At 43.7% G+C, this 15,867-nt stretch overlaps 2 protein-coding genes across 8 annotated transcripts in view; both read left to right on the top strand.

Annotated features, from left to right (window-relative positions):
• The first annotated feature begins 440 nt into the window (after positions 1-440).
• On the top strand, positions 441-10,645 carry daglb (diacylglycerol lipase, beta). Of its 5 annotated transcripts, XR_004785561.2 has the most exons (17): positions 441-1,211; positions 1,327-1,382; positions 1,518-1,593; positions 2,354-2,551; positions 2,653-2,920; positions 3,065-3,187; positions 3,332-3,459; positions 4,538-4,664; positions 5,190-5,273; positions 6,815-6,892; positions 7,006-7,086; positions 7,492-7,619; positions 8,256-8,324; positions 8,700-8,772; positions 8,862-9,115; positions 9,523-9,791; positions 9,853-10,645. XR_004785561.2 is itself a non-coding variant. In XM_035611720.2 (16 exons), exons 1-16 carry the CDS (start codon positions 1,117-1,119, stop codon positions 9,716-9,718), a joined length of 2,034 nt encoding a protein of 677 aa, XP_035467613.1. In that variant the 5' UTR covers positions 441-1,116; the 3' UTR covers positions 9,719-10,645. The 5 variants fall into 5 exon arrangements, 4 of the variants coding, with proteins under 4 accessions (XP_035467613.1, XP_035467614.1, XP_035467615.1 ...); XM_035611720.2 differs by having other exon boundaries at positions 9,523-10,645; XM_035611722.2 differs by having other exon boundaries at positions 1,148-1,211; positions 1,522-1,593; positions 2,377-2,551; positions 9,523-10,645.
• Positions 10,646-11,150: 505 nt separating this feature from the next.
• The window catches only part of spag9b (sperm associated antigen 9b), a 34,773-nt gene continuing 30,056 nt past the window's right edge, over positions 11,151-15,867 (top strand). For 2 of the 3 annotated variants that reach the window (XM_035611716.2, XM_035611717.2), the window contains exon 1: positions 11,154-11,971. In XM_035611716.2, the coding sequence (XP_035467609.2) occupies positions 11,672-11,971 (300 nt within the window). In that variant the 5' untranslated portion in view covers positions 11,154-11,671. Of the gene's footprint in view, positions 11,972-15,867 lie in introns of all 3 variants that reach the window. The other variant, XM_035611718.2, reaches the window with a different exon arrangement.

Below are 15,867 nucleotides of genomic sequence, written 5' to 3'. Positions count from 1 at the left end.
GTGTAGTAATATCCCGACTTGGCTAACGATTGCCTGGCAGCAGTTTGAATACGTTGGACGTATTGCAGACACGAAATCAGCCCAGTGCAGCAGTGTACTGGTGGATGAATTAAAATGGATCGGTTTATTTTGACGAACTGGGCGTTACTGGAGTCAAAGAAGATGGCGATTTAACCCAAGAATTCCAGTGGGTGTATACCTTCACATGGTGTATGTACCTGAAAAATAAAACTCAAAGTCTAAAAATGTATACATTTGTTCCCCCACATTTGAATATATACTTACGCTGTTAGAAGGATGGATCATTGACACAATCGACACAGACAGGTTTTAATAGAAACAAATTTGCACCTTCTTGTGCACAACTTGCCGTCCGACAGGAGGGGGCGCTCTTAATACGTGTTGACACGCGGAACGAAAGTAAAAAAGGAACTATCGTTGGATGGCTGCTGTTGCAATCGGGTCTCACCGACGGACAGACACCTGTCGAGTAAAACAAAAACAAACCAGCTGCATTCTACATTTTGCTACATTTGATGTCACCTAAACCTCTTTAATGGATATGTAACGTTAGGCGTTGGAATATTAACAGCTAAACAAAGTCGTGTTTGTCGAACTGGATTAGCAATCAATTTCTCGGAGGAGTATTCTTCCTTTTTTTTTTTTTAGCGAGATAGCTAAACGTTAGAAGCTAGTCACGAGAACGGTATAGCATCCCGCTAGCTGTTGTTACCGCATTAGCGACGTGATCCAACGTCAGTCAAGCTAGCTACTTGTTGGCAGGTCCCAACCCGCCACAGTGTATACTCCCGACACCCTAAAAGGAAGATAGCAGATAACGTTAGCGGACGCGCACGCCTCTGCCAGAACACTCTGACGCTAGCTCGTTGTAGCTAGCCTACGCTTGCAAGGCGGGACACATTGAGCAACACTGGAAAGGAGAATGTGACAACAATGGGTACGGCTCTCATCCAGCCATCGTAGCTGCCGCCTTTGGCAGTGAGGTCATGCGTGACGTGAGCTGTGCGTTGCTCAAGAGCATCCTGCCCGCTTCATAAGTGGCGAAGAGGTCGCTCAGATCGCCAGTGGGGGGACTTGGGCTCGTTCGGCTGCGAAATGCCCGGAATGGTGGTGTTCGGTCGGCGGTGGGGGATCGCCAGCGACGACCTTGTTTTCCCCGGCTCCTTTGAGCTGTTCGTCCGTGTACTTTGGTATGTTGCCTGCAATCATAAATGTACACGATTCTCTAAGGAGCCTTTGCAGCGTTAGTCCAACTGGTTAGGTTCAATAATTTGAATCAATACTCTTTGACTCTGCTCTCCTCAGGTGGATTGGCACTTTGATCCTGTACACTCACCACAGGGGTCACTTTGATTGCAACGGTAAAGGAGTTCTCCACACTTACCTGGTCGGACTGCTGGTTGTGCTTGCGCTCATCATCCTGTCACTGTGGTCCATCGTCTACGTCAGTGCCCAAGGTAAAATCACTTTTCTTTCTCCCTCGACACCTAACGGAGGAAGACGAGTAGACACGAGCAAACCCTTTTGTCTACGGGTGGAGATCTTCGCCCCGTTGTGCAATGCGAGAAAACGGTTTGTCCTTTGCGCAACACAACTTTTTGAGAAAGGTTCACGGTCTTTTTATTGCACGCACAGTATCATTTACACAAGTGCCATCCTTCACATTGAAGCAGCTGAAAATGTAAAGATGAATTAGAGTATTTGGAGTGTCACAATATCTTCTTTTTGTTGGACGATATATTGTCCTAGAAATAATTGCGATAAACGATATTGTTGTCATTTTAAGACCAATTCATTACTGAATCATGTGAACACTCTTTTCTCACTCGATTTGTTTCACTGCTGAGAGAAATGTTATGCAAAGTTTTTTAAATAATGCAAGTCTTCAAGCAGATGGTAACACCACAGTTAGTGAGCTGCGGTCTCAGACACAGAGCAGGTGTGAGGAAAGAAGCAGCGCAACTGGCTGGAATGTTGTTGACATTCATTCTTATATCAACAAATGTGCATGTTAACACAATGGCTTTAATTGAGGTCAATAAATATTATTGTTATTGTATTGTTACGATAAGTCAATAACGTAATTATTGTGACAGGCCTAGAGAGTACTGTATATCCAGTGTCCGAATGATGACGGACAAGATGGCTATGCATTTTTATGTATCTATCATAAATTAAAACTTTGTTGGCATTGTTTGGATAGTAAAAATGCACATTTTTGAATGGTATTCTGAAAGAACATTGATTAGTCAAATTTTAACCATTAGTCCAGTCCAGTCCATCCAGCTGCCACAGGTACAAAAACACGAGTAATGTTTTTTCGTCGTCTCAGTGTTGTCCGTGATCGTTTCCCAGGTACCATCACGAACCCCGGCCCGCGCCGCTCTATCCCCGCTCTGGTGTACCTGCGCGCTCTCCTGTACATTCCTGAGCTGGTGTGGGCCTGTCTGGGAGCGTTCTGGGTGTCTGATGATAGCAAAGGCTGCGATCTTGCCACAGTGGGCGCTGTCGTCGCAGCAGTGATTGCCAGGTGGGCTGCTGAGAGTTATGTCTTATTAGCTTATCAATCTAGAATTGGTCGAAAAGAAGAAGTGTTTTCGAACCAGAGTCCCTCTTTCTCTGCCACAACAGCTGGATCATCCTGCTCTTCACGGGGGTGGGCGTGGTGTTTGTGTTTGACCCTCTGGGCAACCCCCGTACTCAGCCCGCCGCCATGGAGCCCCTGGGAGTGCGGGACCTGCAGAGCACCGAGGGCACCCAGTTCTTCTCCACGGCTCGCTCCCTGGCCGTCAAAGTGTGGGAGAGCAGGCTGCGCCTCCTGTGCTGTTGTCTGCCGCAGGACGAAAGCCACCGGGCAGCGTTCTCCAGCATCGCGCAGCTCGTCAGCAGATTCTTCTCCGTAAGGGCTCGCCGATCTTTTTAGTCTGTTTGTCCCTTTGTTTGCGAACTGAGTGAAGTCAGATTTAGTAAAACAACACAGAGAAAGACTCTGAAGAAGTGTGAAATATAAAATTACCCTTTTCTCGGTCTGTGTGTGTGGCAGGACACAGATCTGGTCCCCAGTGACATAGCTGCTGGTTTGGCTTTGCTGCACCAGGAGCAGGACAAGATGGAGCAAAGCAGAGACCCGGACGACATAGTGACTCACAGTCCGTCCTCTCCCATAGTAAGTACTGGAGCCCGTCTGTCATGTGGCTGAAGTCGGCCCCTGACCTGACAAGAATCTTCGTAACAGTTTTTACTCTGACTTGTAATGTTTCCTCTTTCCTCACAATTTCCTCTTGCTCGCGTATCTTTTTATTGTTTGAAGGGAGAAGATTTGGAGGCCGAGCTAGAGAAAGCCTCTCACTGTATGCAGTTTGCTGCAGCCGCCTATGGCTGGCCCCTCTACATTTACTCCAACCTCCTTACTGGGCCCTGCAAACTTAGTGGAGACTGGTAAGTTGTACTCTCTGTTTATTAGAGTCAATGGGACCAAACAAGTCAAAGCCGCAGATTTGTTAAGCCCGCTTTATCGTAATAATCTTTTTCACTCTTCGACACCCTCTTTACACAGGGATTTGCCGCCCGTGATGAGGACAGACAGCAGCCAAATATTGAACTCCTCCCTCGAGCTCTCTTTTTCATTTATTACAATTTGTGACAACTAGAGCAACACTGTGAATGTCTCCACAAGGAGACAGACAGCAGCCAAATATTGAACTCCTCCCTCTAGCTCTCTTTTTTAATTAATTACAATTTGTGACAACAGAGCAACACTGTGAATGTCTCCACAAGGAGACTGTGCACCATTATCCCCAATTTTTAAACAACACTGTCTCCCGCCTTGCGTGACTGCTGACTTTTCACTCGTTCAGATCAGATGTAAACACTTTTGATTTCCGACGCCGTTGGACAGCGGGTCTTACGAACTAGCTGCAACAGGCCTTAGAGAGAAAACCGCTGACTACAGTTGTGTCAGAGAGAACCAAAGCCAAGGGTTCATGTGAGGGCAGATCGTTTACCCTTTAATGTTAATTTTAAGGTCAGAGGAAAAATAACGGAATTAGAAACAACATTTTTAGACATTTACACTCAATGAATTTTCTGCAAATCCAATATTGAGAGCCCAAAGGGTTAAATATGTAACCACACTTCAATCACTCATTAAGAAACATTATATAGTTTCATGTTTTGTGTAATTGCTTAACATTTCAAACTTGAATGCCACTCAGTATAGTGCATCCCTTTGCCAAGGGCCAACATTCTATTAGATATTAGATATTAGTCTACTATGCCTGATTATTTTTCTTCAAGATTCCCTCATTATCCCCTGGTACATCTTAGGAACTGTAAAAATAATGTCCTCTCTTGCATTGTAAAAGAAATGATAAAAATATTCCTGGATCGGCTCTTTGTCCGGATCCACGCCAAATGTAATGGATTCTCTCCTGACTCCTGTTCCATCCTTCAACCATGTATCGTGGAAATCTGTTCAGTCGTTTTCGCATAATACTGCTGTGTGTGTGTGTCTCAGCTGTAGGAGTCGTGCAGCGGAGTATGACATTGTAGGAGGAGACCACCTCGGCTGTCACTTCTCATCCATCCTGCAGAGCACTGGTTTGCAGTACAGAGACTTCATCCACGTCAGCTTCCACAACCAGGTAGTTAGAACTTTACTACCCCCTCCCCATCAGGAGCACCTCTCTGTGTTCATAGTTTCCCCTGAAGCTTTTTTCAGACAGGAATTGCGTTTGGGCATTTCTCTGGAGTTTTGCAGTGGACATATGACGAACGCAGCAGGGGATTGTGCGAGTCAGACTCATTCACAACAGCAGGAAAATCTCTTGATGTGTAGAAGTAGCAGGAGGCTCCGATAAATCCACATTCATCAACGTGCCCAATCGCCCGCTGTGAATCCTCCAGAGATTCTCCTGCTGTATTCTCACATATGCACACTCTGACATTCTCCAGAGATTATACAAGGGGCCGTGGCAAGAGAAACTCTAAAAAGGTCCCGAGCAACATCTGTGGACATCTGCGCTCTCACGTAAAATGGAAAAGTTCGGGACAACGTCTGAAAGCAGCTTCAGTTTTAGTTGGTCATCAAGACCAGTGTGGCAGTTTTGGTGATTTAAACTGTGGGTTCACGGTCTGTTGATCATCTAAGCAAGCTGCGTTTGTCGTAGATCTACGAGATCCCCTTTTTCGTGGCTCTGGACCATAAGCGAGAGGCTGTTCTGGTGGCTGTCAGAGGAACACTGTCACTAAAGGTTAGTTATGTTACTATCTATGTTTTTGTATCTCTTCTTTTGATTTTTTAAATGGTTCATGTTGTTAGAACCATGAACTGGGTTCTGTCAAGTGAATACATGAAAAATAGATAATTATCCTTTCGCAGTTGAGTCATCAGTGGTCTGTCCTATTTCCTCCCAATGTTCAGTATCACATCCCTGTTTGTAAAGACGACCAGAGAGAATAGTTTATAAAAAGACTAAATAAATATAGGTGCCCTTTAGGTGTCCTACCCCTTGAGAGAAATTAAAGTAGCACTCATGTGAGACATAGAGGAGTAACAGGGAAGTGAGAGTATGGTGGATAAGTGAGGACATCTGTGAGTGTGTCTTTATACACATCTAAACCATGAAGGTAAAAGTTTAGATGTGGTTAAAAAATACCTTTCTGCTTATGTTTGTCTACAATTTGTCTCAATGTTGAAAAAAGGATTTCATTTGATACCAAAAAATGAAGCCTTGTGATTACCCTAACATAAGATAAGATAAGGAGATAAGAAGCCCTTTATATCCTTATATTCAGAATCCCAGTGGTGCTTAAAAGAAACACACTTCTGTACATAACATAAACACACACACAACCACACACACAGTCAACCACATATCACGTCATATACCAACATTCATCATAAAACAAGTGCAGGTAGGTTGTAATAAAAAAAAATATTGCAGAGACCTTAATAATATAGTATTGCACAGATCCATAAAATTAACATTTAAAAAATTATAAAATGTAATAATAAAGGGTGAAAATATGGGGTGCAGAGTCATTATGTGTAGGCCTGTCACGATAATTACTTTTGTTTCACGATATATTGTCCCAGAAATGATGTGATAAAAATATGATATATGTAATTTTAAGACCATTTTTTATTGCTGAATCATGTGAGCGTGCAGTATAGTGCGAGTCCTACACAAAATGTGTTGCTGCTTGGAGAAATATTATCCAAAGTTTAGTCTTTGCATTCAGGCCTCAGACAAAACAAGCAATTTGAAGACAAGGTGGCTTTAGAAAAATAATAAGAAACCCATATTTTCTTACATTTTATAGACCAAACCAGTAATTGATTAATCATACGGAGAAAACAGACGAGAGGATAGAAGCAGCGAGATTTGTTGGACTGTTGTTGACATTGATTCCTATGTCATAGTTATTGAGGTCAATAAAAATGATTGAGCTCATATTCATGTAACGCACGATAAGTCGATAACATAATTATCACGACATGCCTAATTATGTGTGTAGGTTTAGAGTGTGGGTGGCCTCAGGAAAGAAACTGTGCGGTGTGACATGGGGTGTGTTGTGTGGGTCATCACTTTCCCAGTGTATTTTGTCTCACTCTGTGTGTGTGTGCGTGTGCGTGTGTGCGTGTGTGTGTGTGTGTGTGTGTGTGTGTGTGTGTGTGTGTGTGTGTGTGTGTGTGTGTGTGTGTGTGTGTGTGTGTGTGTGTGTGTGTGTGTGTGTGTGTGTGTGTGTGTGTGTGTGTGTGTGTGTGTGTGTGTGTGTGTGTGTCCTGCAGGATGTCCTGACAGACCTGTCTGCTGAATGTGAGAACCTGCCTATAGAAGGAGTGACAGGAGCCTGCTATGCTCACAAGGTAAATGTCCATTTAAACACACACACCATCTGTCTCTTTAGACATGTCCGAGTGTGCAATGTTTGTGTGTGTTTCAGTAGAGATTAACGCTGCTGTGCCTCTGACTAATGTAGGGCATGTGCCAGGCGGCCGGTTACATCTACAGGAAGCTGGTCAACGATGGCATCCTGAACCAGGCCTTTTCTGTTGCACCGGTAAGAAGTGAAAATGAGGTCAGGTGTTGCATTGCAGCCACAGGGGAGGCCGTTGTGTTTTATTTCAGTTGGACCCCTGCTGGCAAATCCTGTTTGGAGGGAATCACATGTGATCTATGGGATGGCTGGAAAACCGTGCTTCAGTTTAGTTTTCAAGCATTAATCAACCAGAAGAATATACTATAAATAATAAACCGTAAATCAGTCCTCCTTAATTTTATGTTTTATTTCAAATTGAATGTGCTGAAGCACAAAGAAAACTGGACTGTATTTTCAGCCCTGGCTGACAGGCTCATTAATAAATTGTGATATTTACCATTTATTGTCAAGACATTACATGAAATGGATTATGAACAATGTTCTAAATACGTGTGCTCTGTGTTTGCCGCGTTCTTGTGATTGTAGGAATATAAACTGGTGATCACTGGTCACAGTCTGGGCGCCGGCACAGCTTCACTGCTGGCCATACTTTTGCGCCCTTCCTTCCCCACCCTGCAGTGCTACTCCTTCTCTCCACCAGGGGGACTCCTGAGGTAAGGACGAGAGCTGCGGTAGCAGGTCGGAACCATATACATGTTTGTTGTAAAGGGTTATACGAATTTATTTTTAGATTTAGCATATAATTCCTTTTTTATGGTCATTGCATACAATGATTACAATGAAATTACGTAGCAATCCCGTAAAAACTGTAAAAAAGAGAATAAAGAAAATCACAAACATCAAAATCTGAATCAGAAATACTTTACGAAAATTCTAAAAATATTTTTCCTTAGGGGACATTTGGTATAATATACCATTAATATATATATACCGTATAATATAATATATAGTAATATGTACAGGTGTGATTTAACAGTCAGATAGCTTGTTGTATGTAAACATAAAATTATATGAGGTTCAGTTGGTTTGAAAACATTTCACTCTTAGACATACGAGTAATGTGCCTGTATAGTGACAACATAGTTATAACACGTGTCCCCAGTTTCGTCTGGGCGGGGACCTTTCTCAATTCAAGTTGTCTCATGTTTTATTGTAATTTTTTAAAATCTGTGCAATGTTGCATGTTGGAATTAAAATGCACCGTATACACAAATGTTCTTTATGCTGTTAAAATTGAACTCTCCTTCCGATATGCTGTGTTCTCTGTCGTGTATTCGCTGCCTGTGCAGTAAGGCCTTAGCTGATTACTCCAAGGACTTTGTGGTGTCCGTCGTGCTGGGAAAGGATCTGGTTCCCAGGTAAGGTTAATTCCTTTTACACCTCACATAATTTTTAGATATGCAAGTGTGTTCAAATGAATATTGAATAAATGATGAATGTTGATACCTTCTATTTCTTGGGGCAGTTTGCTGTGGTTTATTGTGACATTAATTGCTGTGCGTCACTGAAGGTGAATACATGTTTGGCTGTCAGCAGGCCTGCCAAAAAAAGGCCAATATGACTGTGCCGTGGTGTAAAGATTATTATAGACTGCGTGTGATGGAGACTCTATGTTTAGCTCAGCCCTGTTATTACAGGCTGTGGAAGGACAATATGAGTTCAACTTTCAAACTATTCCCTCCTTGTTACAATTCATCTGTTTTTTTTCTTCTTCTTTTTGTTTGTTTCTTCAGACTGAGTATTCCTAACATGGAGGATCTGAAGAGAAAGATTCTTAAGATTGTTTCAAATTGCAATAAGCCTAAAGTAAGAACCATTTTCTTTTTTACAACTCATAACAGCAAACACGATCTTTCACAAACACTGTCATTGAAGATGTGTTTTCTCTGTTGCAGTATCGCATCCTGCTGCGAGGGTGTTGGTACGAGCTGTTCGGTGGAGACCCTGATGACTTCCCCACTGAGATGGACAACAGGAGGGAGGAGGAGCTCAGCCAGCCGCTGCTGGGGGAGGAGTCGCTGATTATTCGCCACTCGTCGTCCTATCAGAGCCTGGCATCGGACGACTCGCCTGCCCACAAGGCGGCCCACTTGCCCCTGTTCCTACCTGGACGCGTTCTGCATATCACAGAAGATGGGCCGTCACGGAGGTGCGTCTACAAATGGCTAATTGATTGATTAATTTTTTTTGTCTTGCTTAGGTCTTGCTGTGCTTATCATCATTCTGCTGTTGGCGAAATAGTGTCAGGGGGAACTTGTTTTGGTGGAACACTTTAATTTTTTTAAGTGTCGCAGATCCTTCCTCTTATTCATCTATGAAACTAAACTGAATATCTTTTGGGGCTGTTGGTGGAACAAAACAAGACATTTGAAGACGCCCCCTTATACTGTGGGAACTTTCTCACAATTTGTCTGACACTTATTTTGACCAAATGATTAACCAATCAATTAGATGAAGTATTGGCCGATTATTTGATAACAACAATATATGTTTTTAGATGCGGAGAACTTTCCACCAATGTTTTTTTCTTTATTCTTTCTCTGCCTCTTTCTTCAGATCCTGTTTTTCCCAGGCCAGGTACCGGGCGGAGTGGTCCAACGAAATGGCATTCAGGAGTATTCTGATCAGCCCCAGGATGCTCGCCGATCACATGCCTGACGCCGTGCTCCGGGCGCTCAACAGCCTGACCAGTGAGAGGCCCTTCTCCCTCTGCCCGTCGTCCCTGAACGACAGCCAGCACAATACGATCTGAGATCGCACCGCACAGACTTGACTCCTTATCCTGTCTGCGAAAGCCCACTTCTGTTCACGTCAGCCATTTGTGTTTCTCCACGCCTGATCCAGGATCGTTTCAAGTACTCCACTTGGCCTATAATCCAAAACATGTTGGTCCCAGGCCTTATTATTGTTGCGCTTTTCTAAAGCATGTACATTTGGACTTGATTGTAATGGAAATGGAAAAAACACCGCCGGAGCAAAAGGACCTGCTTTTTAAGTTGCACTTTTAATTATTTAATTTGAACGATTTGTTTCATTTAAGCTCGCTGTGATTGTTCAAGAGCAAGGAGCAAATAATGCCATTATCATTTGAATGTGCGTTGTGAACAATATTTGACTGTGCTGCTGTTATAGTGTAACGTCGCTGTTCTACATCTTATTTTTTGTGTCCTCTCTGGACTTCCTTGTATGTGTCGATGACTGAGGAGCAGCCTCGTCATGTGTGTGAGGATGTAGAGGTGACGTCGACCTCCAGACGTGGACTTGAGCTTTTACGTCTCCGTTGTATCGTGACTTGTGGTTAGTCTGTCTTGTGTTTTAATGTCTTGAGACATCAGGGTGAACAGTGCCTATGCATCACAGAAAGACAAAAAAAAATAGTTGGCAGAATTGCTTCACAGGAAAGACTGAAGAGTGCCATGTGTGTTTACAGTAAGCTGTCCTGCATTTTCACCAATGCAGTTCGAACAGTGCATGGTGTTTGACATAAACACGATAGATGTAAGTGCTAGAAAGATGGTTACCATTTTGTGGGAACCGGGTTACTTGCCATGAATATAACATTTTTTGTTTTTCTTCCGGTAATAGATTTAAGTTTGAACAAACTTATGCCTGCATAACTATTTCACATCCTCAATGGAATGCATTGGGCTCCCTGCTGCAAATAAAAGCTTCCTCTGAAGCACTCCTCATCCGTTTATTAATGATCTCAATGAATGCAACCTGTTGAACCAGTGAAAAAAAAAAAAGTAAAATAGTTGTAAGTCTAAACAACGGAATTCATCTCGTGGCCGAAGGGAGGGGGTGTAAATAATTCTGAAATGTTTCCAATGAATGGATCTCTATGGATTAGTTAGAGTTCTTTCTCTCCAGCCCCCTTTGGCATGTGACGTAACCGCGACGTCCCGTCACTAAAAACACATGACATGTTCAAGTGACGCTCGTACGCTCCTGTGTCAAAGCGCGGACACGGTGAATTCCAGTGCGGATATTGTTCGCAGCAGCGTTTAGAGACGGCTCAAAAAACATATTTCTACGTTTGCCTGTGACCTTACATATAACTGCTAAAGAACCACCACTAATATTTAACGTCTGTAGGGCTAAATGAATATGAAGCAGCAAATTACTTCCATGTAATCACTTGGTGTACGCTGTTCTCCGCCCCCTTGAACGTCACACAGCAGAAACTATGAGAGCAACAGGTCAGATGAAACGATTCTGTTTTTTTTCAGTACCACCCGCTACATTAGTGTACAGTCGCGCTTCTAATGCCACCAGAATTACGAATCAGGTGACTCCTGCGGCGTTAACTTACTTCGGGGGACTCGTTGCTGAACTGCGTTCGCGTCCAGCTTTCCGACAGCACTTGAAGGCAGCAGCGGGAGATCATCTGTTGGACAGGGGAAACTAATCAGGAGCCAAGTAAAGACTTTTCACTATTGCTAGCTGCGAGGCTAGCCTGCCCTCTAAAGTCAGCCGTCCACACGACTCGGGAATACAGACGTTGTTTTCTTCTTCTGCTGAAGTAAAGTACAGTGTCTCATCTGTACGACGAACAACGCTCGAGCAATGTGTTAGGAAAACACAGTTTTGTGTGCGCCTAAAGTAACCGGGGCGGACCAAGCCTCCGGCCAGCTGAGGGCTCGCGGCTAGCTCGTCGACGTTAGCCGGGAGGAGAAGGGGCGCAGGCGGCGGCGAGAGTCGAAAAATGGAGCTGGACGACGTCGTGTTGTACCAGGACGACTCGGGCAACTCTGCCATGATGTCCGAGCGCGTCTCCGGCCTGGCCAGCTCCATCTACCGCGAGTTCGAGCGGCTCATCGAGAAGTACGACGAGGACGTGGTGAAGGAGCTGATGCCGCTCGTCGTCGCCGTGCTGGAGAACCTGGACGCGGTGTTCTCCGTCAACCAGGAGCACGAAGTGGAGCTGGAGCTGCTGAAGGAGGACAACGAGCAGCTGGTCACCCAGTACGAGCGGGAGAAGGCTCTGCGGAGACACGTAGAGGAGGTTGGTTCTCTCCCCCCCCCCCCCCCGGGATTGCAGATTAAAAAACGCATCGCGGCGCTTCGAACTCCGAACCCCGTTCCCAGACCTCGGAATTCCGCGTCGCGTCGCCCACAACTTCACGCCAGGCCTCGTTAACTGATATTCAAATGCATATATATGAAACGTACAGCCTATTATTTCATTCGGCATGCTTGCAAACTCCACAGAAGCACACATTCGAAGATCAATATACACCTTACAAACTGCTTGTAGACTCTTGAAACAGCTGAGAGAAGGATCAACCCCCCCCCCATGTGCAAACTTGAAATGTAGTTAAAAAGAATCAGTGTGTGTGTGTGTGTGTGTGTGTGTGTGTGTGTGTGTGTGTGTGTGTGTTTTCTTCTTCTGCGTTGAGTCTCTTTGAGTTTGGAAAAAGAAAGGAAAAGCTGAGGAGCGTACATGTCAACAATGCTGAAGAACGACCACGTGTCGTGGCTCAGACCTTCACGTCGCCTTGGACGCTGATCTCCGGGAGTCACGGTCGCGGTTCACCTTGCAGTAACTCATCGGTGACTCCCAGTGTGAAAGCCTCAGCTACTGATTCGTTTGTGAGGCGGTGTCTCTCCCATCTGACTCCCAGTGATCGGATCCAGCCTCCTGCCCAGTAGTGACCTGCCTCCTGTCCCTCGCTGCAGCCCAGCGAGATGCTCCAGTGGCACGATGCCCACCATAAGTCCGTTATTGTACAGTGCAGGACAACTGATCTGAGATGAAACTTCACCGCGCTGCTTTAAAAATTGTCGAGACGCTGAATAAAAGTCACCTTTTTAAATTTCCGTCATATCAGTAGCAGAAGTGCCACTGTCCAAAAACATGACAGCACTGAGTTGTCTTCAAGGCTTTACTGTCTCTCCTTTTCTTTTTCTTTTTTTAAATTGGGAGCGTTTGCAAAATTAGATTTTGTGATAACTTAATTTTGATGCCCCTTGAAATGGAATAATTGATGGAGTGGATGCTGAATCAGCAAAAGACGGAAACCGCGGATGTCTTGAAAAGAAGTATTTGTTGTTAGGGCTCAACATTGAGGAGACTTCCGGTTCGCTACACAGATCAACAGGTTCACAGTGTTCGGCGTCCCAAGATAGTCTGCCATTCCCCGGTCTCTGTAGTGTATTTAGTTTAGAGTTATGTGGTCATCGCCCCGCGACTATGAGACCTCGAGAGAGAGAGACTTCCGCTGCTCAATGATTGTTTGGGCTTGACACAGATGAGACGACCTTGCTTAGTGTCTGAGAAGACTCATCTTTAGAGTTTCTCTGGGAGGAAAGACGAAAATTCCTCAACACCCCTGTTTTGTGACTTTCCCGCTTAATTCCTCCTCTTCACAGTCGTGTCGTCAACTTTTCTCCTCACTGTGCCATAAATCTTGGATTCACAGACACTAGGCATGTGCTAAATCCATGGCCCGCAACAGGCACACCGATGAGATGGATGTTGTTGTTTTTATCTCCTGCTGGACTATCAGTACTCAGCTGTGCTCCTGCACACGCATGCCTCCACTTTTCCCCTCACACCCTTCGATAGCTATTGTTGGCTATGAGTGAGTATGTTACTGAGTAATGACTTCCCTCTTGTCCACAGACGTAAGAGTGACTCCAGCACAGTGCCATAACCATAACAAAAACTTCCCCGCAGTGACAAGGCTAGGATAGATCAGAATCATGTTTACTGCCAAGTAGGTTCTCACATACGAAAGAAGATGATGATACAAGTGATAAAGACAAACTGTTGATCTCCGATACAAAGGACTGGTTGTATAAATCAAAAGGAAAGGACATCTTTAGAATGACAAGGTTAAAACAAACAAACAAATAGAAATGAACTGACACGCATAATAAGAGTGCGTAGTTACTTATGCAACTCTCAGAGGAATCATTAAATAACACATTCTCAATACAAATGGTCTTTTAGTCTTTCAACACAGATTTTCAAAACAGGGTTTCAGTTATAGTTAAACTAGAAGACAGTGGCTAAGGTGTAAAAATAAATTCACATCAAGACATCCTGAGGAGCTCCTTGAAAGAAATGAACTGACAGGAGCCAAGTTAGTTAATGAACTCTCTGTCCTGTACTGGCAAGTTCATATATTGACCTGACCAAACTTTATTCAGGTTCTTGTATTTGTATGCTTTTGTTTTGAAAGTACTATGTTGGATGTGGTTTGGATGACTGATGCTGCGTCAGTTTAAGGTCTGGCTGCTTGGTCACTGTTCCAAACATCCTTTGATTACAGTTGTCAAGGTTAAAATCTGAAGCAAGTCACCGCTGTTGGTCTGTGACATGTATTATGTCAGGTTCATGTAGAAAACCTTGCGTCTATGCATTGTTCTTTTCTGCTCACTTCAGACTTTTATAAGAAAGCACAAAATATTAACTGCACCTCGAACAGAATAAAACCAAACGGAATTTGAGATCCAAGATTCCAATAGGAAAATTAATTTAGTCGTGTTATTCTGCTTTTAGAGCTCTAACACACAGCACCCCTTCTCTTAATCCTCCCTGGTCCTTATATTGGGGCGTTAAACCCCCCCCCCCCACCACCACACACACACACACACACACACACACACACACACACACACACACACACACACACACACACACACACACACACACACACACACACACACACACACACACACACACACACACACACACACACACTCTTTCAATCATTAACAACCTGAACGGCTGCAGGGGGTTTGCACTTAATCTGCCTTATTATTTTTTCCAGCCCTGTTACGCTTGTAATCCCAGCTAAATCAGTGGTGGCCAACGTTGTTTAGACTGGAAACAGGATTAAAATATTACAGACCAAAACCTTGTAGCAGCATACATTTTCAAAGTTCAAACGAATAAACAAGCCAATAAATATCAAGTTTTAAACATCACAGAGTATGATATTTGTGCACATGGACTTTTTTAGCCGCTCCTCCGTATTCTCCTGGTTGTTGACATTCGACTTGACACTTAAATGTTGAATGACAAGCGCAACAGGTCACAAAGCAGAGTGTTAATAATTGATGTCATGTCATGACATGTTGCTACAGCTTTTGGTAGAGCAGTGCACATGGGAGTTTCCATTGGCATGTTATGGGCTCAGTAGTCTTCCTCCCTCTGGTTAGTGTGTGTTAAATACCTCAGTCAGGAAGCCACTCCGCTTTCGTACTGGTGCGATCAGTTGTATTGTCTGCCAGATGATGTCATTAGGTCGAGTCCCTTGACTCCACATCCTCTTTAAAGGAGAGGTCAGCGTCTCTGCATGTCAGCGGAGGAACTTGAGTGAACCGTCCCAGTTCAGGATTTGACATTTATGGCTATAGTTAGATGTGACTGTACCAGAGGGACCCTGATAAATGCGCAGGGTGTGACTTTATTTTTTTTTGGTGTATATCAGTAAATATTTGATCAAAGAATAAGTGAACAAGCTCAGACATCAGACCAAGCACTCGATAATGATGAGGGGCATGTTAACGTTTAATTTTGATAATGGTTTTAAGAAGTCATCCACACATTCATTAAATACAATTTATTCAAACAAATACAACACGGCAATTACCTAACAATCAAATGCATAAACAGAAAGGGTGAATAAAAAAAGAACATCATTTAGTGAAAACGGAAAAGCACACTTAGTTAGTATAGTTTAATACTAGAAAACTCTCTGTTTTTGATTGATGGTGTGGTTTGATCAGGTCTGACTCAAAGAACCCAAAACTATCATCAGATTCAAGTGTGGCTATATCCTCATTGCTGCTTGGAAGGCCCACTCACACATATTTTTATTTTATTGCACATAAGAAAATACATAATAGATCAGTAAAAAGAGGAACAAGATACATACAGTATAAAGTGAA

Source organism: Scophthalmus maximus, chromosome 16 (genome assembly GCF_022379125.1).
Source record: "Scophthalmus maximus strain ysfricsl-2021 chromosome 16, ASM2237912v1, whole genome shotgun sequence".
Lineage (NCBI taxonomy): Eukaryota > Metazoa > Chordata > Actinopteri > Pleuronectiformes > Scophthalmidae > Scophthalmus > Scophthalmus maximus.
Note: the sequence above shows the minus strand (reverse complement) of the source record. Positions and strands in the feature narration are given on the sequence as shown.